This window comes from Oncorhynchus tshawytscha, unplaced genomic scaffold (assembly GCF_018296145.1).
Source record: "Oncorhynchus tshawytscha isolate Ot180627B unplaced genomic scaffold, Otsh_v2.0 Un_contig_7283_pilon_pilon, whole genome shotgun sequence".
Taxonomy (NCBI): Eukaryota; Metazoa; Chordata; class Actinopteri; order Salmoniformes; family Salmonidae; genus Oncorhynchus; species Oncorhynchus tshawytscha.
The window spans coordinates 154,151-177,739 of NW_024609685.1; the positions used below are offsets into that span (position 1 = coordinate 154,151).

General features: G+C 44.0%; 1 protein-coding gene across 2 annotated transcripts in view; it reads left to right on the forward strand.

The window, feature by feature from the left end:
* LOC112241048 (E3 ubiquitin-protein ligase MYLIP-A-like) overlaps positions 1-19,069 on the forward strand; it is a 29,587-nt gene extending 10,518 nt beyond the window's left edge. For both annotated transcript variants that reach the window (XM_042316934.1, XM_042316935.1), the window contains exons 3-7: positions 4,969-5,154; positions 5,727-5,924; positions 8,993-9,157; positions 14,646-15,042; positions 18,346-19,069. In XM_042316934.1, coding sequence (XP_042172868.1) covers positions 4,969-5,154; positions 5,727-5,924; positions 8,993-9,157; positions 14,646-15,042; positions 18,346-18,528 — 1,129 coding nt within the window. In that variant the 3' untranslated portion in view covers positions 18,529-19,069. The remainder of the gene's footprint in view (positions 1-4,968; positions 5,155-5,726; positions 5,925-8,992; positions 9,158-14,645; positions 15,043-18,345) is intronic.
* Positions 19,070-23,589: the final 4,520 nt, after the last annotated feature.

Consider the following 23,589-nt stretch of genomic DNA (forward strand, 5'->3'; position numbering starts at 1 on the left):
CAATCAACCGGCCTCACAACCGCAGACCATGTGTAACACGCCAGTCCAGGACCACATCTGGCTTATTCACCTGCGGGATCGTCTGAGACCAGCCACCCGGACAGCTGATGAAATTGCTGAGTATTTCTGTCTTCAATAAAGCCTTTTTGTGGGGTAAAACTAATTCTGATTGGCTGGGCCAGGCTCCCCAGAGGGTGGGCCTATGCCTTCACAGTCCCATCCATGGATGCTCCACTGCCCAGTCATGTGTAATCATAGATAGGACCTAATGAATTCATTTCAATTGACTTATATGAACTGTAACAAGGTAAAATGGTTGTGTTTTTAATTTTGTTCAGTATAGTTTGGTCTTGAGACAGTCACAGTAGATACAGTAGGCTAGGCCTGTACTAATAACACAGCTGACACGAGGCCTGTAGTAATAACACAGCTGACACGAGGCCTGTACTAATAACACAGCTGACACAAGGCCTGTACTAATAACACAGCTGACACGAGGCCTGTAGTAATAACACAGCTGACACGAGGCCTGTAGTAATAACACAGCTGACACGAGGCCTGTAGTAATAACACAGCTGACACGAGGCCTGTAGTAATAACACAGCTGACACGAGGCCTGTAGTAATAACACAGCTGACACGAGGCCTGTAGTAATAACACAGCTGACACGAGGCCTGTGGTAATAACACAGCTGACACGAGGCCTGTACTAATAACACAGCTGACACGAGGCCTGTGGTAATAACACAGCTGACACGAGGCCTGTACTAATAACACAGCTGACACGAGGCCTGTGGTAATAACACAGCTGACACGAGGCCTGTACTAATAACACAGCTGACACGAGGCCTGTGGTAATAACACAGCTGACACGAGGCCTGTACTAATAACACAGCTGACACGAGGCCTGTACTAATAACACGGCTGACACGAGGCCTGTAGTAATAACACGGCTGACACGAGGCCTGTAGTAATAACACAGCTGACACGAGGACTGTACCAATAACACAGCTGACACGAGGCCTGTAGTAATAACACAGCTGACACGAGGCCTGTTGTAATAACACAGCTGACACAGGCCTGTCGTAATAACACAGCTGACACGAGGCCTGTAGTAATAACACAGCTGACACGAGGCCTGTAGTAATAACACAGCTGACACGAGGCCTGTGTAATAACACAGCTGACATGAGGCCTGTGGTAATAACACAGCTGACACGAGGCCTGTGGTAATAATAACACAGCTGACACGAGGCCTGTAGTAATAACACAGCTGACACGAGGCCTGTAGTAATAACACAGCTGACACGAGGCCTGTACTAATAACACAGCTGACACGAGGCCTGTACTAATAACACAGCTGACACGAGGCCCTAATAACACAGCTGACACGAGGCCTGTAGTAATAACACAGCTGACACGAGGCCAGCTGACACGAGGCCTGTCGTAATAACACAGCTGACACGAGGCCTGTGGTAATAACACAGCTGACACGAGGCCTGTAGTAATAACACAGCTGACACGAGGCCTGTAGGCTGACACGAGGCCTGTAGTAATAACACAGCTGACACGAGGCCTGTCGTAATAACACAGCTGACACGAGGCCTGTACTAATAACACAGCTGACACAAGGCCTGTAGTAATAACACGGCTGACACGAGGCCTGTCGTAATAACACAGCTGACACGAGGCCTGTAGTAATAACACGGCTGACACGGCATATCTGAAATGCTGAACTTCAGAAAAGACACATTGCATAACTGACAGGCGTGGGAAAGAATGTCTGAAACATTAACATAACCAGTAAGGACAACTTCTCTGACTAAACAAAGGATTGAGAAAGTCAATTTAACGGAAAATGACAGATGCTCTTAATCCTCTGTCATAGTGTAGCCTAAATCCTGTAATCTACGTGGGAATCCATATAATTTCTTAATGTACAGTAGGACAACGTAGATTACATTATTCATTCTCATAGCCTAACACGGGCAAAACACACCTAATGTGAGCATGCAGGCTAATATGCAGGCATGTAGGTGGCAAGATCAAAGTGTCATGTTTATTTTTTTTGTCACATTCACCAGATGGATGCAGTGAAATGTGTTAAGGGTCAGCCATACTAGTACAAATTCGTTTTTCTTTTTAGGGTTTTATTTTTAATATTTTTATATACATTTAAAAAAATGTTCACCTTGTCTGCTAGATGGGCTAACACCGTACTGGTGTGTTCTCAGCCTTAGCGCGAGTAGGGTTGACACGAGGAAAAACTGCAAACGATGGAACATGAACCATGTATCGCAGATAACAACAAAGTATCGGCTGTCGCCCAATAAGTATTATTATTATTTTATTTATTATTTTATTATTATTATTTTATTTATTATTTTATTATTATTTTATTTATTATTTTATTTATTATTTTACTATTATTATTTTATTATTATTATTTTATTTATTATTTATTATTATTATTTTATTTATTATTATTTATTTATTTTACATTTTATGAATAATGTGGTAAATTATAGTGCTACTAAATAACTCAGCCTTCAGATTATTCCAAAAGTAAAAGAACACACCTTGGGAATCATGACTCGTAACAACAATGTTTGATTTGTTGAATCAATTCAACAGGAGGCTTATGTAAGTAATCTCTAAGCACGTGCTCTGCTGGCCCTGAAAGAGTTGGGCAAACAAGAGAGGGGAGAGGCCCTTGGTCTGTCAGCAGTCCACATGCAGCTCCACACTCACTGACAATGAGAGCCATGCATCCTGCAGGCTTAGCATGCACAGTCCCCCACATCCAGCCACCCCCTTACCTCCTGGCTGGCTGAGAGTGAGAACACACGGTACTAGCCATTGTTAATCCAAGCAGGCATCCATCCTGTTGGCTACAGCTGAGAGCCCCACTAGCTAAACACCCACTGCTTTATCACATTGTACTGCATACAAGCTGTTTAAATAGGATGTTCTGCTGATATCAACTTGCAGGGCAGAGTTCACATAGCAACAGTTCCGGAGAGCATTCAGCACTTCATCTGTCCTACAGCTGAACGGCAGCATGGGAGAATGTGTTGTTGAGAGTTGGTGGTTTCCATTTTAAAATTCATAATGAGTAAAACCATTTTGTCAAAACAGCTGCTACAGTGTGTTGTCTTGTCTGTGACTGTCAGTCCTGTACCTACAGTGTCTTGTCTGTGACTGTCAGTCCTCTACCTATAGGTGTCTTGTCTGTGACTGTCAGTCCTCTACCTACAGTGTCTTGTCTGTGACTGTCAGTCCTCTGCCTATAGGTGTCTTGTCTGTGACTGTCAGTCCTCTAACTATAGGTATCTTGTCTGTGACTGTCAGTCCTCTACCTATAGGTGTCTTGTCTGTGACTGTCAGTCCTCTAACTATAGCTGTCTTGTCTGTGACTGTCAGTCCTCTACCTATAGTTGTCTTGTCTGTGACTATCAGTCCTCTGCCTACATTGTCTAACGGGAGCCTGTTGGGACTTGATAGGCTACATCTTTAGAACTAGAGCCATGAAACATACATGAATATACCTACTGTAGGTTGTAGATTCATGTACCCACTGTAGGCTACGTACTGTAGATTCATGTACCTACTGTAGGCTACGTACTGTAGATTCATGTACCCACTGTAGGCTACGTACTGTAGATTCATGTACCCACTGTAGGCTACGTACTGTAGATTCATGTACCCACTGTAGGCTACGTACTGTAGATTCATGTACCCACTGTAGGCTACGTACTGTAGATTCATGTACCCACTGTAGGCTACGTACTGTAGATTCATGTACCCACTGTAGGCTACGTACTGTAGATTCATGTACCCACTGTAGGCTACGTACTGTAGATTCATGTACCCACTGTAGGCTACGTACTGTAGATTCATGTACCCACTGTAGGCTACGTACTGTAGATTCATGTACCCACTGTAGGCTACGTACTGTAGATTCATGTACCCACTGTAGGCTACGTACTGTAGATTCATGTACCCACTGTAGGCTACGTACTGTTAATTCATATACCTGCTGTAAATTCAATGCAGCAGATATGTGGATATATAGCCTAATCTCAGCACCCAGAACCAAATCAGCTACTGGATGTTAATGTTATGGCTGTAACGAGAGACCAGTGGATATGTGATGTTATACCAGAGACCAGTGGATATGTGATGTTATACCAGAGACCAGTGGATATGTGATGTTATACCAGAGACCAGTGGATATGTGATGTTATACTAGAGACCAGTGCATATGTGATGTTATACCAGAGACCAGTGGATATGTGATGTTATACCAGAAACCAGTGCGCCCCCGACACTGTGCAGTTACACCCCCGACACTGTGCCATTACACCTCCGACACTGTGCCGTTACACCATAGTAGTATACATTGGAGTGAAGCACAGACTGAGTTTGTTAAGTTTAAACAGGCTTCCTGTTTATCACATGGGACAGTCTGGGGTCGTGACCTGCCTGTACCAGCAATTCTGCCGCCCACATTCCTCACTGGAGCAATACCATGGATAGCTGACCCTGTGGACAAAGGTCAAGCACTCATAGCAGGCATGAGAGAACTGTCATTTTATAAAGAAGGCTATCTTCATTTCTATATTCAGTGCAACTTCCTGTTTTGAGGAGGCACAGAGGGCTAGTTTACCATCACCAGTTAAGCTGTATTCTTGTTCTTCCTCTTTTAGGACTGTGTTGAAGATAACAACAAGATGATTCTAATATCCCATAATTCTTTGCATAAATGAGGAAGAATTCTAGACAAAGGGACCAGTGATACTAGTTATTACGTTGTTCTAACCTGGGTATCTTCAACCTAGATTTAGGGCCTACAAAGAGGATTATCTTCCTTCCTCTTATTAAGGAAAATGACGAGGCAGTTTTGTGAAGTTGTATTCTCGTTCTTCCTCATGTCCATCAACCCTTTACACATCCCTCTCTCCTCCAGACATATGTTCTTCCTGCACATAAAGGAGGAGCTGGACAGTGGCAGCCTGCAGACGGAGGCTGAGCAGGCCAAGGAGCTGTGTGCCCTCCTAGCCCAGGCTGAGTACGGAGACTACAACCAGAACACAGCCAAGTACTGCTCCAGCCAGATCTTCAGACAGGAGCCTGACCTGGCAACCATCAACAGGTCAGCACAGCAATGAGTAACTTGACTCCACCTGCATTCCATGTCTTACTAAGTACTTCTCTGTGCTGACTTGTAGAACTGCTATAGATACAAGATGATAAAAATATAACCTTTTTGATTTGTGAAGGCCATCTGAATAGCTGACTAAACCATGGTTTGGTCTTCTGTTATGGCCTTGATGTGGGAGGAGCCTAAACACTCTCAAATCAGCATATAAATGGGATTCACAACATCTGTCCCAAAAACACTAGGCTGCTGACTCAGCTAGCCCTGCAGCTATATACATTCACTACCGGGTACTAAAGTACAGTTCTCATTCCTCATGTGTTTAGTTTAGTTTTAGTACATTTTATTTCGTAGATCTTTTTTTTTAAATATATAAATAATACATTTAAAAAACAATGGAGGGACAAAAGAAAAGAAACCCAGCAGGGATTATTTGGTGGCAGCATTTGAAATAGAACGTAGAAAACATGTTTAATTCTATGGGTGGGCCCCCCTTGGTGAGTGAACAGTATTACAACAGCAGAAAACGTAACTCTTCTGTCCCGTCCTGCCGTGTCCGTCTGCAGCATCCAGGAGAAGCACCGTGAGCTAGAGGGTCTGAGCCAGGCGTCAGCAGAGTACCAGGCCCTACAGCTGGTGTCCTCCCTGGAGAACTACGGGGTGGAGTGGCACTGGGCCAGGGACTCAGAGGGACAGAGGCTGGCTATAGGGGTCGGCCCTGAAGGGGTATCTATCTGTCAGGAGGACTTCACCCCCACCAACAGGTATATTCACTACACTGACCTGACTTCACCCCCATCAACAGGTACAGTATATTCACTAAACTGACCTGACTTCACCCGCACCAACAGGTATATTCACTAAACTGACCTGACTTCACCCCCACCAACAGGTATATTCACTAAACTGACCTGACTTCACCCCCACCAACAGGTATATTCACTAAACTGACCTGACTTCACCCCCACCAACAGGTATATTCACTAAACTAACCTGACTTCACCCCCACCAACAGGTATTAAACTAACCTGACTTCACCCCCACCAACAGGTATATTCACTAAACTAACCTGACTTCACCCCCACCAACAGGTATATTCACTAACCTGACTTCAGCCCCACCAACAGGTATATTCACTAAACTAACCTGACTTCACCCCCACCAACAGGTATTAAACTAACCTGACTTCACCCCCACCAACAGGTATATTCACTAAACTAACCTGACTTCACTTCCCCACCAACAGGTATATTCACTAAACTAACCTGACTTCACCCCCACCAACAGGTATATTCACTAAACTAACCTGACTTCACCCCCACCAACAGGTATATTCACTAAACTATCCTGACTTCACCCCCACCAACAGGTATTAAACTAACCTGACTTCACCCCCACCAACAGGTATATTCACTAAACTAACCTGACTTCACCCCCACCAACAGGTATTAAACTAACCTGACTTCAGCCCCACCAACAGGTATATTCACTAAACTAACCTGACTTCACCCCCACCAACAGGTATATTCACTTCAGCCCCAAATTCTAACCTGACTTCACCCCCACCAACAGGTAATATTTAAACTACTAACCTGACTTCACCCCCACCAACAGGTATTAAACTAACCTGACTTCACCCCCACCAACAGGTATATTCACTAAACTAACCTGACTTCACCCCCACCAACAGGTATTAAACTAACCTGACTTCACCCCCACCAACAGGTATATAAACTAAACTAAGGTATATTCACTAAACTAACCTGACTTCACCCCCACCAACAGGTATATTTAACCTGACCCCCACCAACAGGTATATTCACTAACCTGACTTCACCCCCCCACCAACAGGTATATTCACTAACCTGACTTCACCCCCACCAACAGGTATTAAACTAACCTGACTTCACCCCCACCAACAGGTATATTCACTAACCTGACTTCAGCCCCACCAACAGGTATATTCACTAACCTACTTCACCCCCACCAACAGGTAAACTAACCTGACTTCACCCCCACCAACAGGTATTAAACTAACCTGACTTCACCCCCACCAACAGGTATTAAACTAACCTGACTTCACCCCCACCAACAGGTATATAAACTAACCTGACTTCACCCCCACCAACAGGTATATTCACTAACCTGACTTCACCCCCACCAACAGGTATTAAACTAACCTGACTTCACCCCCACCAACAGGTATATTCACCAAACTAACCTGACTTCACCCCCACCAACAGGTATTAAACTAAACTTCAGGTATTAAACTAACCCCACCAACAGGTATATTCACTAAACTAACCTGACTTCACCCCCACCAACAGGTATATTCAATAACCTGACTTCAGCCCCACCAACAGGTATATTCACTAAACTAACCTGACTAACCTGGTTATACACCCCCACCAACAGGTATATTCACTAAACTAACCTGACTTCACCCCCACCAACAGGTATATTCACTAACCTGACTTCACCCCCACCAACAGGTATTAAACTAACCTGACTTCAGCCCCACCAACACGTATATTCACTACACTAACCTGACTTCACCCCCACCAACAGGTATTAAACTAACCTGACTTCACCCCCACCAACAGGTATTAAACTAACCTGACTTCACCCCCACCAACAGGTATATTCACTAACCTGACTTCAGCCCCACCAACAGGTATTAAACTAACCTGACTTCACCCCCACCAACAGGTATATTCACTAAACTAACCTGACTTCACCCCCACCAACAGGTATTAAACTAACCTGACTTCACCCCCACCAACAGGTATATTCACTAAACTAACCTGACTTCACCCCCACCAACAGGTATATTCACTAAACTAACCTGACTTCACCCCCACCAACAGGTATTAAACTAACCTGACTTCACCCCCACCAACAGGTATATTCACTAAACTATCCTGACTTCACCCCCACCAACAGGTATATTCACTAACCTGACTCACCCCCACCAACAGGTATTAAACTAACCTGACTTCACCCCCACCAACAGGTATATTCACTAAACTATCCTGACTTCACCCCCACCAACAGGTATATTCACTAACCTGACTTCACCCCCACCAACAGTATTAAACTAACCTGACTTCACCCCCACCAACAGGTATTAAACTAACCTGACTTCACCCCCACCAACAGGTATTAAATAAACTAACCTGACTTCACCCCCACCAACAGGTATATTCACTAAACTAACCTGACTTCACCCCCACCAACAGGTATATTCACTAAACTATCCTGACTTCACCCCCACCAACAGGTATTAAACTAACCTGACTTCACCCCCACCAACAGGTATTAAACTAACCTGACAGGGCTGTTTGCAAAACATGTTATTCGTTGATGCACTGAACAACAACAAAAAATAAACTAAAGTTGAGGTCGGCTGCCTGTCTTTTTCTACTGTGCAGTGTTTGTATACAGATGTAGCAAAGTTGAAAATATAACACTAACTGGTTATACAAACTCAGCATGCTTCTGTTAGCGTAGACACCGTTACTATGTGATTATGTAGTTCTGTCTACAGGTCTAGACACCGTTAATATGTGATTATGTAGTTCTGTCTACAGGTCTAGACACCGTTAATATGTGATTATGTAGTTCTGTCTACAGGTCTAGACACCGTTACTATCTACAGGTCTAGACACCGTTACTATGTGATTATGTAGTTCTATCTATAGGTCTAGACACCGTTAATATGTGATTATGTAGTTCTATCTACAGGTCTAGACACACAAGACAATGCTCTGCTGTTGGACATTTGATATGAAGTTATATAGAGCCTACAATGACTCTCTGTCCTCTGTTCTAGGATCATTTATCCCATCATCCAGATGGCCACCCAGTCAGGGAAGAATGTGTACATGACCATCACTAAGGACAGTGGTGAGGATGTGGCCCTGCTGTTTAAGATGACAAGCACCAGAGCTGCCAGCGGCCTGTACCGGGCCATCACAGAGACCCACGCCTTCTACAGGTCAGCAACCATGTAGCATGGCTCACATACCAACAACATGCCTTCTACAGGTCAGCAACCATGTAGCATGGCTCACATACCAACAACATGCCTTCTACAGGTCAGCAACCATGTATCATGTAGCATGGCTTACATACCAACAACATGCCTTCTACAGGTCAGCTAGCATGTAGCATGGTTTACACACCAACAACATGCCTTCTACAGGTCAACAACCATGTAGCATGTAGCATGGCTCACATACCAACAACATGCCTTCTACAGGTCAACAACCATGTAGCATGGTTTACACACCAACAACATGCCTTCTACAGGTCAGCAACCATGTAGCATGTAGCATGGCTCACATACCAACAACATGCCTTCTACAGGTCAGCAACCATGTAGCATGGTTTACACACCAACAACATGCCTTCTACAGGTCAGCAACCATGTAGCATGTAGCATGGCTCACATACCAACAACATGCCTTCTACAGGTCAGCAAGCATGTAGCATGGTTTACACACCAACAACATGCCTTCTACAGGTCAGCAACCATGTAGCATGGCTCACATACCAACAACATGCCTTCTACAGGTCAGCAACCATGTAGCATGGCTCACATACCAACAACATGCCTTCTACAGGTCAGCAACCATGTAGCATGGTTTACATACCAACAACATGCCTTCTACAGGTCAGCAACCATGTAGCATGGTTTACACACCAACAACATGCCTTCTACAGGTCAGCAACCATGTAGCATGGCTCACATACCAACAACATGCCTTCTACAGGTCAGCAACCATGTAGCATGGCTTACACACCAACAACATGCCTTCTACAGGTCAGCAACCATGTAGCATGGCTCACATACCAACAACATGCCTTCTACAGGTCAGCAACCATGTAGCATGTAGCATGGCTTACACACCAACAACATGCCTTCTACAGGTCAGCAACCATGTAGCATGGCTCACATACCAACAACATGCCTTCTACAGGTCAGCAACCATGTAGCATGTAGCATGGCTCACATACCAACAACATGCCTTCTACAGGTCAGCAACCATGTAGCATGGCATGGCACATACCAACAACATGCCTTCTACAGGTCAGCAACCATGTAGCATGGCTTACACACCAACAACATGCCTTCTACAGGTCAGCAACCATGTAGCATGGCTCACATACCAACAACATGCCTTCTACAGGTCAGCAACCATGTAGCATGTAGCATGGCTTACACACCAACAACATGCCTTCTACAGGTCAGCAACCATGTAGCATGGCTCACATACCAACAACATGCCTTCTACAGGTCAGCAACCATGTAGCATGTAGCATGGCTGACACACCAACAACATGCCTTCTACAGGTCAGCAACCATGTAGCATGTAGCATGGCTCACACACCAACAACATGCCTTCTACAGGTCAGCAACCATGTAGCATGTAGCATGGCTTACACACCAACAACATGCCTTCTACAGGTCAGGTAGCATGGCTCACACACCAACAACATGCCTTCTACAGGTCAGCAACCATGTAGCATGGCTCACACACCAACAACATGCCTTCTACAGGTCAGCAACCATGTAGCATGTAGCATGGCTCACACACCAACAACATGCCTTCTACAGGTCAGCAACCATGTAGCATGTAGCATGGCTCACATACCAACAACATGCCTTCTACAGGTCAGCAACCATGTAGCATGTAGCATGGCTCACACACCAACAACATGCCTTCTACAGGTCAGCAACCATGTAGCATGTAGCATGGCTCACACACCAACAACATGCCTTCTACAGGTCAGCAACCATGTAGCATGTAGCATGGCTCACACACCAACAACATGCCTTCTACAGGTCAGCAACCATGTAGCATGTAGCATGGCTCACACACCAACAACATGCCTTCTACAGGTCAGCAACCATGTAGCAGCATGTAGCATGGCTCACACACCAACAACATGCCTTCTACAGGTCAGCAACCATGTAGCATGTAGCATGGCTCACACACCAACAACATGCCTTCTACAGGTCAGCAACCATGTAGCATGTAGCATGGCTGACACACCAACAACATGCCTTCTACAGGTCAGCAACCATGTAGCATGTAGCATGGCTTACACACCAACAACATGCCTTCTACAGGTCAGCAACCATGTAGCATGTAGCATGGCTCACACACCAACAACATGCCTTCTACAGGTCAGCAACCATGTAGCATGTAGCATGTGATGGCAGCATTCGTGTGAAACTGAAGGCACGAACCACTGCTTTTAATCAGGGCAAGGTGTCTGGTAACATGGCTGAATACAAACAGTGCAGCTATTCCCTCCGCAAGGCTATCAAACAAGCTAAGCGCCAGTACAGAGACAAAGTAGAATCTCAATTCAACGGCTCAGACACAAGAGGTATGTGGCAGGGTCTACAGTCAATCACGGACTACAGGAAGAAACCCAGCCCAGTCACGGACCAGGATGTCTTGCTCCCAGGCAGACTAAATAACTTTTTGCCCGCTTTGAGGACAATACAGTGCCACTGACACGGCCTGCAACGGAAACATGCGGTCTCTCCTTCACTGCAGCCGAAGTGAGTAAGACATTTAAACGTGTTAACCCTCGCAAGGCTGCAGGCCCAGACGGCATCCCCAGCCGCGCCCTCAGAGCATGCGCAGACCAGCTGGCCGGTGTGTTTACGGACATATTCAATCAATCCCTATACCAGTCTGCTGTTCCCACATGCTTCAAGAGGGCCACCATTGTTCCTGTTCCCAAGAAAGCTAAGGTAACTGAGCTAAACGACTACCGCCCGTAGCACTCACATCCGTCATCATGAAGTGCTTTGAGAGACTAGTCAAGGACCATATCACCTCCACCCTACCTGACACCCTTGACCCACTCCAATTTGCTTACCGCCCAAATAGGTCCACAGACGATGCAATCTCAACCACACTGCACACTGCCCTAACCCATCTGGACAAGAGGAATACCTATGTGAGAATGCTGTTCATCGACTACAGCTCGGCATTCAACACCATAGTACCCTCCAAGCTCGTCATCAAGCTCGAGACCCTGGGTCTCGACCCCGCCCTGTGCAACTGGGTACTGACTTCCTGACGGGCCGCCCCCAGGTGGTGAGGGTAGGCAACAACATCTCCTCCCCGCTGATCCTCAACACTGGGGCCCCACAAGGGTGCGTTCTGAGCCCTCTCCTGTACTCCCTGTTCACCCACGACTGCGTGGCCATGCACGCCTCCAACTCAATCATCAAGTTTGCGGACGACACAACAGTGGTAGGCTTGATTACCAACAACGACGAGACGGCCTACAGGGAGGAGGTGAGGGCCCTCGGAGTGTGGTGTCAGGAAAATAACCTCACACTCAACGTCAACAAAACTAAGGAGATGATTGTGGACTTCAGGAAACAGCAGAGGGAACACCCCCATCCACATCGATGGAACAGTAGTGGAGAGGGTAGCAAGTTTTAAGTTCCTCGGCATACACATCACAGACCAACTGAATTGGTCCACTCACACAGACAGCATCGTGAGGAAGGCGCAGCAGCGCCTCTTCAACCTCAGGAGGCTGAAGAAATTCGGCCTGTCACCAAAAGCACTCACAAACTTCTACAGATGCACAATCGAGAGCATCCTGGCGGGCTGTATCACCGCCTGGTATGGCAACTGCACCGCCCTCAACCGTAAGGCTCTCCAGAGGGTAGTGAGGTCTGCACAACGCATCACCGGGGGCAAACTACCTGCCCTCCAGGACACCTACACCACCCGATGCTACAGGAAGGCCATAAAGATCATCAAGGACATCAACCACCCGAGCCACTGCCTGTTCACCCCGCTGCCATCCAGAAGGCGAGGTCAGTACAGGTGCATCAAAGCGGGGACCGAGAGACTGAAAAACAGCTTCTATCTCAAGGCCATCAGACTGTTAAACAGCCACCACTAACATTGAGTGGCTACTGCCAACACACTGTCAATGACACTGACTCTACTCCAGCCACTTTAATCATGGGAATCGATGGGAAATGATGTAAATATATCACTAGCCACTTTAAACAATGCTACCTTATATAATGTTACTTACCCTACATTGTTCATCTCATATGCATACGTTGATACTGTACTCTATATCATCGACTGCATCCTTATGTAATACATGTATCACTAGCCACTTTAACTATGCCACTTGGTTTACATACTTATCTCATATGTATATACTGTACTCGATATCATCTACTGTATCTTGCCTATGCTGCTCTGTACCATCACTCATTCATATATCCTTATGTACATATTCTTTATCCCCTTACACTGTGTATGACAGTAGTTTTTTTTTTGGAATTGTTAGTTAGATTACTTGCTCGTTATTACTGCATTGTCGTAACTAGAAGCACAAGCATTTCGCTACACTCGCATTAACATCTGCTAACCATGTGTATGTGACAAATAAAATTTGATTTGATTTGATTTGATTTGAACAACATGCCTTCTACAGGTCAGCAACCATGTAGCATGTAGCATGGCTCACACACCAACAACATGCCTTCTACAGGTCAGCAACCATGTAGCATGTAGCATGGCTTACACACCAACAACATGCCTTCTACAGGTCAGGAACCATGTAGCATGGCTCACACACCAACAACATGCCTTCTACAGGTCAGCAACCATGTAGCATGGCTCACACACCAACAACATGCCTTCTACAGGTCAGCAACCATGTAGCATGGCTCACATACCAACAACATGCCTTCTACAGGTCAGCAACCATGTAGCATGTAGCATGGCTCACATACCAACAACATGCCTTCTACAGGTCAGCAACCATGTAGCATGTAGCATGGCTCACACACCAACAACATGCCTTCTACAGGTCAGCAACCATGTAGCATGTAGCATGGCTCACACACCAACAACATGCCTTCTACAGGTCAGCAACCATGTAGCATGGCTTACACACCAACAACATGCCTTCTACAGGTCAGCAACCATGTAGCATGGCTCACACACCAACAACATGCCTTCTACAGGTCAGCAACCATGTAGCATGTAGCATGGCTCACACACCAACAACATGCCTTCTACAGGTCAGCAACCATGTAGCATGTAGCATGGCTCACACACCAACAACATGCCTTCTACAGGTCAGCAACCATGTAGCATGTAGCATGGCTCACACACCAACAACATGCCTTCTACAGGTCAGCAACCATGTAGCATGTAGCATGGCTCACACACCAACAACATGCTCACACAGGGTGACATTTTCCTCTTGTAAAAACATCTCTGCTGTGAGCCAATGTAGAGAAATGTATCATATGCAGCACAGTATATGTTGTACATTTTCTGATAAGTTTCATGAGTTGCTGCTAAGTTTAGTTTTAGTGTACATGTGGAGTCACTCCAGTTTCACAGTGTAATAACATTTTATAATATTGATTTGAGTGTTTTTGGTCAATAACTGTGATGTTACTTGTCCTTCAGGTGTGACACGGTGACGAACGACGTGATGATGCAGTACAGCCGTGACTTCAAGGGTCACCTGGCGTCTCTCTTCCTCAACGAGAGCATCGACCTGGGCAAGAAGTATGTCTTCGACATCCGACGCACCTCCAAGGAGGTCTACGACCACTGCCGCAGGGCGCTCTACAACGCCGGCATGGCAGGGGACTGTGTGTCCGGCGAGCAGAGCCCGTCGCGGTCCCCTGGGGTGGGGGAAGGAGGCTGTGAGGGGTGCCAGAGGAGCCGGGTTCTGGAGGAGAAGCTGCAGCAGCTCCAGGATGCTCTGCTGTGTATGCTGTGCTGTGAAGAGGAGATGGACGCTGCCTTCTGCCCGTGTGGACACATGGTGTGCTGCCACAACTGTGCTGTCCAGCTAGAGGTAACCATAACGCCATGGTTTAAAATAAGAATATACATACTCACTCACTCACTACCAGTCAAAAGTTTTAGAACACCTACTCATTCAAGGGTTTTTCTTTATTTTTACTATTTTCTACATAAGAGTGAAGCCATCAAAACTATGAAATAACACATATGGAATCATGGAGTAACCAAAAAAGTATTAAACAAATTAAAATATTTTATTCTTCAAATAGCCACCCTTTGCCTTGATGACAGCTTTGCACACTCTTGGTATTCTCTCAACCAGTTTAACCCGGAATGCTTTTCCAACAGTATTGAAGCAGTTCCCACACATGCTGAGCACTTGTAGGCTGCTTTTCCTTCACTCTGCAGTCTGACTCAACCCAAACTCTCTCAATTTGGTTGAGGTCGTGTGATTGTGGAGGCCAGGTCAACTGATGCAGCGCTCCATCACTCTCCTTCTTGGTCAAATATCCCTTACACAGCCTGGAGGTGTGTTGGGTCGTTGTCCTGTTGAAAAACAAATGATAGTCCCATTCAGCGCAAGCCAGATGGGAAGGCGTAACGCTACAGAATGCTGTGGTAGCCATGCTGGTTAAGTGTGCCTTGAATTCTAAATACATCACCGACAGTGTCACCAGCAAAACACCATAACACCACCTCCTCCATGCTTCACTGTGGGAACCACACATGCGGAGATCATCCGTTCACCTACTCTGCGTCTCACAAAGACACGGCGGTTGGAACCAAAAATCTCCAATTTGGACTCCAGACCAAAGGGCAGATTCCCCCGGTCTAATGTCCACCAGTCTAATGTCCATTGCTCGTGTTTCTTTGCCCAAGCAAGTCTATTCTTATTATTGGTGTCCTCTAGTAATGGTTTCTTCGCAGCAATTTGACCATGAAGGCCTGATTCACACAGTCTCCTCTGAACAGTGTATGTTGAGATGTGTCTGTTACTTGAACTCTGAACCATTTATTTGGGCTGCAATTTCTGAGGCTGGTAACTCTAATGAACGTATCCTCTGCAGCAGAGGTACCTCTGGGTCTTTCATTCCTATGGCGGTCCTCATGAGAGCCAGTTTCATCATAGCGCTTGATGGATTTTGCGACTGCACTTGAAGAAACTTTAAAAGTTCTTTAAATGTTCCTTATTGACTGACCTTCATGTCTTAACCTTTGTGTTGTCTTAAGGGTAGAAAACGACCCGCCACTCTGTTTAACAGCAGAGAGAACCCCCTAAATGATATTTTTTCAACTTGAAATTTGATGACTTTTTCCTAGAGTGACCTCAACATTAGAAAAAGTGAAACATCGCCTTTGTTCATATTTCCATGAAAGCTGTACATCACCAGGGTACAAAGATTGTCTTAGGGGGCATTTTTGACCCGGCAGTTAAAATAATTTACACACCACAAAAACCACGAAGACACACACACACACACACACACACACACACACACACACACACACACACACACACACACACACACACACACAATGAGAAATGTAGATTCTGTGTGCTACTGATTGAACTCAGACAAAACTAAAACCTTCTTGTGCACCTGCAGCATCTCCCCTCCACCACCGTTTACTAATGGGGAATGCAGTCAGAGACTATAAAGGTTCTGCAGATGACAGTCCTCCCCAGTTCTCTCTTTGCTGAAGCCATGAGTGCACAGGTCGTAGATCAGATTTTGTCAGATGTCCAGGAGGAACAAGAGAGTGCTTGTGGCAAGTTAACAAATACTATGTGCTGCACATGTGAGAAATACACCTGCAAAGTCCATGCACACACACTTGCATACTGTCCTACATGTGCTAATTAGAGTTGATTGATTTATGTTCTTCACATTTTTGTTTTGTATCGATCGTATTTTATTCTTATTTATTGTTGTTGTTTCTACACCTTGTGGGTGGGGGGGCAATGGTTAAACAAATGGGAGAAGACTAGTATTTTGTAGTTGAATTCCTCATTGTACAGTCCATAAGTATATATCAAAAAACCCAGATATTCACAAAGTTTGTGATGAATGACAGGTTGTTTCTTCAAGCAAAACACATTTAGGGTTTAACATTCAATTAAGCTGCTTTATTTTAGGGGTTTAGTGAAGGCAGGTCATTTTTTAACCTTTAGGACAAGGGGGTATACAGAATGTTAGGACTACACAAGGGTTAAAGTAATGATGGACTGTCGTTTCTCTTTGCTTACTTGAGCTGTTCTTGCTATAATATGGACTTGGTCTTTTACCAAATAGGGCTATCTTCTGTATACCACCTCTACCTTGCCACAACACAACTGAGTGGCTCAAACGCATTATGAAGGAAAGAAATTCCACAAATTAACTTTTAAGAAGGCACACCTGTTAATTGAAAAACATTCCAGGTGACTACCTCATGAAGCTGGTTGAGAGAATACCAAGAGTGTGCAAAGCTGTCATCAAGGCAAAGGGTGTATTTGAATAATTTTTTTATATTTGAAGAATCTGAAATATAAAATATATTTTGATTTGTTTAACACTTTTTTGGGTTACTATGTGATTCCATATGTGTTATTTCATAGTTTTGATGGAGTCACTATTATTCTACAATGTAGAAAATAGTAAAAAAATAAAGAAAAACCCTTGTATGAGTAGGTGTTCTAAAACTTTTGACCGGTTGTGTGTGTACAGTATATAATTGTTGATGTATTTTGTAGTCTGTATTGATAGATACAGTGAAGAAGTGATTGAAATGGAGGAGAAGGACAGAATGGAATGTGACTCAGTCGGGGTTTGATCCGTAGCCTCCATGGGGTTTATGTGTTCCAGGGGTGGCAGCACTAAACACTAGTCCCTGTTACACCATAACGCCATGTTCTAGTATCTTCCACTGTGCTGAATGAACTTTGAAGCTCCAAGTTAAACTTTTAGAGAGGTCATGGTGGTTGGCAGTGAATGAAAAGAGCTGGTACTGTTTTTTTCCCTTTTTAAGCAAATGAAGTGAACTGTTTGGTGAGGAGGAGTATGGTAGCCGGGAGGAATGTTTGCAGAAACTATAGTTACCCTTCTTCCCATGGTTTATTGGCTGTCCTGAACCTTCTGTAGCCTGTAGGTCGTAGGTTAAATGCCTGTAGTGCAGTACTGTCAGCTACTCTGTGGACACCATTAATCCAAGATTATATAGATTAATTCATCCAGATCTATAGGACTGTATCTTAACAATAAGTCTGTTTGATTCCGCACAAGTATATATATATATATATATATATATATACAGTGTTTTAATGTTAGATTAGCATATTATATTCTAATCAAATCTTTTGATCTCACCCCTTCAGGTGTGTCCGGTGTGTCGGTCAGAGGTGGACCATGTCCAGCACATCTACCTGCCCACCTGTGCCAACCTGCTGTCCCTGGCAGTGAGCAGTGCTGCCCCCTTCAATATTCCCAGAGACCTGGCCACTCACCTCTGTTCCTCCAGAGAGTTCTACACCAGCACAGACCAGATCTGTCACACGTAGATTTACTTCCAAATAGCTATCATTGCTATCATTGCTAACGTTAGCTAGCTAAAATCTGGAGGTCTCCCCTCAATCTTAGCTAGCTGGCTAACGTTAGCTAGCTAAAAATCTGGAGGTCTCCCCTCAATCTTAGCTAGCTGGCTAACGTTAGCTAGCTAAAATCTGGAGGTCTCCCCTCAATCTTAGCTAGCTGGCTAACGTTATACTGCATCTAAAGTTAATCTGGCGACATCAAAATGATGAAAAAAGGTTTTCCTACTAGCTATTTGCCGCCTTTAGAAATGTCATTGTGTTTTCAAGCCACAGTAATAAACTTTAGACTGAATATTCATCAGCCCCCAATGAGGATGCATTGAGTAGAATGTTCAGTTGGGCATCAGTCCTAAAACAAACCTTCAAAACAATATTGTGAAGCAACGTGCAAACCATAAATACCAGGGGTAGTGCTGTAGTAGTATACCAGTAGTAGTGCTATAGTAGTATACCTGTAGTAGTATACCAGTAGTAGTGCTGTAGTAGTATACCAGTAGTAGAGATGTAGTAGTATACCAGTAGTAGTGCTGTAGTAGTTGTATACCAGGCATAGTATACCAGTAGTAGTGCTGTAGTAGTATACCAGTAGTAGTGCTGTAGTAGTATACCAGTAGTAGTGCTGTAGTAGTTGTATACCAGGCATAGTATACCAGTAGTAGTGCTGTAGTAGTATACCAGTAGTAGTGCTGTAGTAGTATACCAGGGGTAGTGCTGTAGTAGTATACCAGTAGTAGTGCTGTAGTAGTATACCAGGGGTAGTGCTGTAGTAGTATACCAGTGGTAGTGCTGTAGTAGTATACCAGGGGTAGTGCTGTAGTAGTATACCAGGGGTAGTGCTGTAGTAGTATACCAGGGGTAGTGCTGTAGTAGTGCTGTAGTAGTATACCAGGGGTAGTGCTGTAGTAGTTGTATACCAGGGGTAGTGCTGTAGTAGTTGTATACCAGTAGTAGTGCTGTAGTAGTTGTATACAAGTAGTAGTGCTGTAGTAGTTGTATACCAGGGGTAGTGCTGTAGTAGTATACCAGTAGTAGTTGTATACCAGTAGTAGTTGTATACCAGTAGTAGTGCTGTAGTAGTTGTATACCAGGGGTAGTTGTATACCAGTAGTAGTGCTGTAGTAGTTGTATACCAGTAGTAGTTGTATACCAGTAGTAGTGCTGTAGTAGTTGTATACCAGTAGTAGTGCTGCAGTAGTTGTATACCAGTAGTAGTTGTATACCAGTAGTAGTGCTGTAGTAGTTGTATACCAGGGGTAGTGCTGCAGTAGTTGTATACCAGTAGTAGTGCTGTAGTAGTGCTGTAGTAGTTGTATACCAGTAGTAGTGCTGTAGTAGTTGTATACCAGTAGTAGTTGTATACCAGTAGTAGTGCTGTAGTAGTGCTGTAGTAGTTGTATACCAGGGGTAGTGCTGCAGTAGTTGTATACCAGTAGTAGTGCTGTAGTAGTTGTATACCAGTAGTAGTGCTGTAGTAGTTGTATACCAGTAGTAGTTGTATACCAGTAGTAGTGCTGTAGTAGTTGTATACCAGGGGTAGTGCTGTAGTAGTTGTATACCAGTAGTAGTGCTGTAGTAGTTGTATACCAGTAGTAGTGCTGTAGTAGTTGTATACCAGTAGTAGTGCTGTAGTAGTAGTATACCAGTAGTAGTGCTGTAGTAGTTGTATACCAGTAGTAGTGCTGTAGTAGTTGTATACCAGTAGTAGTGCTGTAGTAGTTGTATACCAGTAGTAGTTGTATACCAGTAGTAGTGCTGTAGTAGTTGTATACCAGTAGTAGTTGTATACCAGTAGTAGTGCTGTAGTAATTGTATACCAGGGGTAGTGCTGTAGTAGTGCTGTAGTAGTTGTATACCAGTAGTAGTGCTGTAGTAGTTGTAAAGCAGTAGTAGTGCTGTAGTAGTTGTATACCAGTAGTAGTGCTGTAGTAGTTGTATACCAGTAGTAGTTGTATACCAGTAGTAGTGCTGTAGTAGTTGTATACCAGTAGTAGTTGTATACCAGTAGTAGTTGTAAAGCAGTAGTAGTTGTATACCAGTAGTAGTGCTGTAGTAGTTGTATACCAGTAGTAGTTGTATACCAGTAGTAGTTGTATACCAGTAGTAGTGCTGTAGTAGTTGTATACCAGGGGTAGTGCTGTAGTAGTAGTATACCAGTAGTAGTGCTGTAGTAGTTGTATACCAGGGGTAGTGCTGTAGTAGTATACCAGGGGTGATGCTGTAGTAGTATACCAGTAGTAGTATACCAGGGGTAGTGCTGTAGTAGTATACCAGTAGTTGTATACCAGTAGTAGTGCTGTAGTAGTTGTATACCAGGGGTAGTGCTGTAGTAGTATACCAGGGGTAGTACTGTAGTAGGAATATACTAGGGGTAGTATACCAGTAGTGTAGTAGTACTGCAGTATTGGTGTTGTAGTAGTAGTGTGCTACTGTATGCGGTGCTAAATGACTGCATACAGTAGCATTCTGAACATTAATTTCTCTGGCAACAGCTCTGGTGGACATTCCTGCAGTCAGCATGCCAACTGCACGCTCCCTCAACTTGAGACATCTATGGTATTGTGTTGTGTGACAACTGCACATTTTAGAACAATCTTTTATTGTCCCCCAGCACAAGGTGCACCTGTGTAATGATTGTGCTGTTTAATCAACTTCTTGATGCCAGCTTCTTGATTATCTTGGCACAGGGGAAATGCTCACTACCGGGGATGTAAACAAATTAGTGCACAATTTGAGAGAAATAAGCTTTTTGTTCAATATATGTATACTTTACACTCCATTGTATTTGATATCTTTATCTCTGCCATATACAAACGGTATATAAATGTGATGTCTCTGACCATAGTGTTGAAATAGTCATTACATTAGACTAGAAGAGTGTACCAGACCAGGTAAATAGTCTTTATTAGATTTTTTTTTATCAGAGCCCATAGGGCTGTAATGAAGTAGTGCACTATATAGGGTGTCTATTGGGATGGATGTTCCCACTGTCTTACACAGATGAGTTACTCAATCTATCTTCTGGCCTGCAGCGAGTTCAAACAATGTACCATACCAGGCCTGTTACCAGTCTACAGAAGTCACATTATTGCTTCTCATACCACCCTGCATCCCACTGCTGGCTCGCTCAGATCTAAACATGGTTTGTCTCTGGATGCTGCTGGAAGTGGTGTTGGAGGGCCAGTGGGAGGCACCCTTTCCTCTGCTCTAAAAAAAAAAACATCCCAATGACCCAGGACAGTGTTTGGGGACATTGCCCTGTGTAGCGTGTCGTCTTTCGGATGAGACGTTAAACAGGTGTCCTGACTCTCTGTGGTCACTAAAGATCCCATGGCACTTATTACAAGAGTAGGGGTGTTAACCCTGATGTCCTGACGAAATCCCCAATCTGGCCCTCATACCATCATGGACACCTAATCATGTATGAGCTGCCAATTGGCTCATACATCCTCTCCCCTGTAACTATTCCCCAGGTCGTTGCTGTAAATGAGAAAATGTTCTCAGTCAACTTAACTGGTAAAATAAGGGTGAAATGAAATGGAGAAGAATTCTCTACCAACACTCTTCCTTACTTTTTAAATAGCTATTTACACTCTGTACCTGAACAATGGATTTCAATTTGTTGATCAATGATTTCTGTAGTTACGGTTCTGTTCTGTATTTAAAGTTATGTTTTAATGAGTTGAAATTTTTAACCAAGATTTCATATTTATTTTCAAGTATTAATAAAATATTTATTTTGTAACTTAATGTTTCATTTGTGAGCATTTTCTATCAGTTGTGAACTAGTCTCAAGATGTCATAGAGATCCTAAAGGAGTTGTGTTTGCACTGAGCAATGCTGTTACTGATAACCTAAAGATATCTGAGTGACAACCTCCATCGATGATTAGGAGAGACTGGGGGAAATTGTAAAAGTGTATTTTGCTCAGAGACCCCTTGAAGTAGGCCAGTCATGTTTTTATCATTAGGGAAAGGGGGGGATACCTAGTCAGTTGTACAACTGAAATGTGTCTTCTGCGTTTTAACCCAACCCCTCTGAATCAGAGAGGTGCGGGGGGTTTGCCTTAATCAACATCCACGTCTTCGGCGCCTGGGGGAACAGTGGGTTAACTGCCTTGCTCTGGCTGCTTGGCTCATTTAACACTGTGTTACTTTTGTCCCCAACCCAGCAGCCATGGCAATGTGCCAAGCAAGAGACTACAAGAGTGACATGTCAGTAACCATGTTTCTGTCACATTTTGAAAGATAACCAATTCAATACTTTAAAATGGGTCAAATAAAATATTAATTTGACAAATGTAAAAAAAAATATATGAAAAAAAACCTTAGGCTACACACAATGTGAACTACTGCTCATTTGAATAACTTTTTGTTGAATTCCTTAAAGTTAGGGTAGCCTATGGGATGCAGGGTGAAGATATCATAATTTGTTAAGGTGATCATTTGTGTTAAATACTAACTAAATGGAAAATGTATCATTGTTGAATACGGTCCGCAGTTATTAGGACATTTCTTGGTGGGACTTTGGAACAGTTTGTATTTCAGCTGTTTCCTGTTTCCTCATGAAAAGAAACTCCCTTTCCCCACCTAGTGGTGTGGTTGGGTAATACACCCTATTTCATTATGTGATTCAGGTTCCATTTTCTCAATATTTGAGAAACTATTTTGATTATATAGTTGAGGATGATGAAAAGAATGATACAATGAAGAGGATGACGATGATAATTTTATCCATAGGATAATAACACATAGAATTAATGCAAAGTAATGCACAGAATTTGGCCTTCAGTGACCCATTAAAAAAACATTTTGGGATTTCCTACCTTGTGAATGTTTTAGTATATATACCTCACCCCATCCCCTCTGAGGATGTTGACTGACTCCAGTACTTCCTGGTTCTGTCAGCAGCTGTGCTGTTCTCTGCAGCGATAGGTCCATCTGACATGAATGTGTGTCAGATGGCCAGTGACAATACCACTTCAACTGCGGCTGCCTCCCTCTGCACTGCTCTCAATTATGAGAGAGAGAG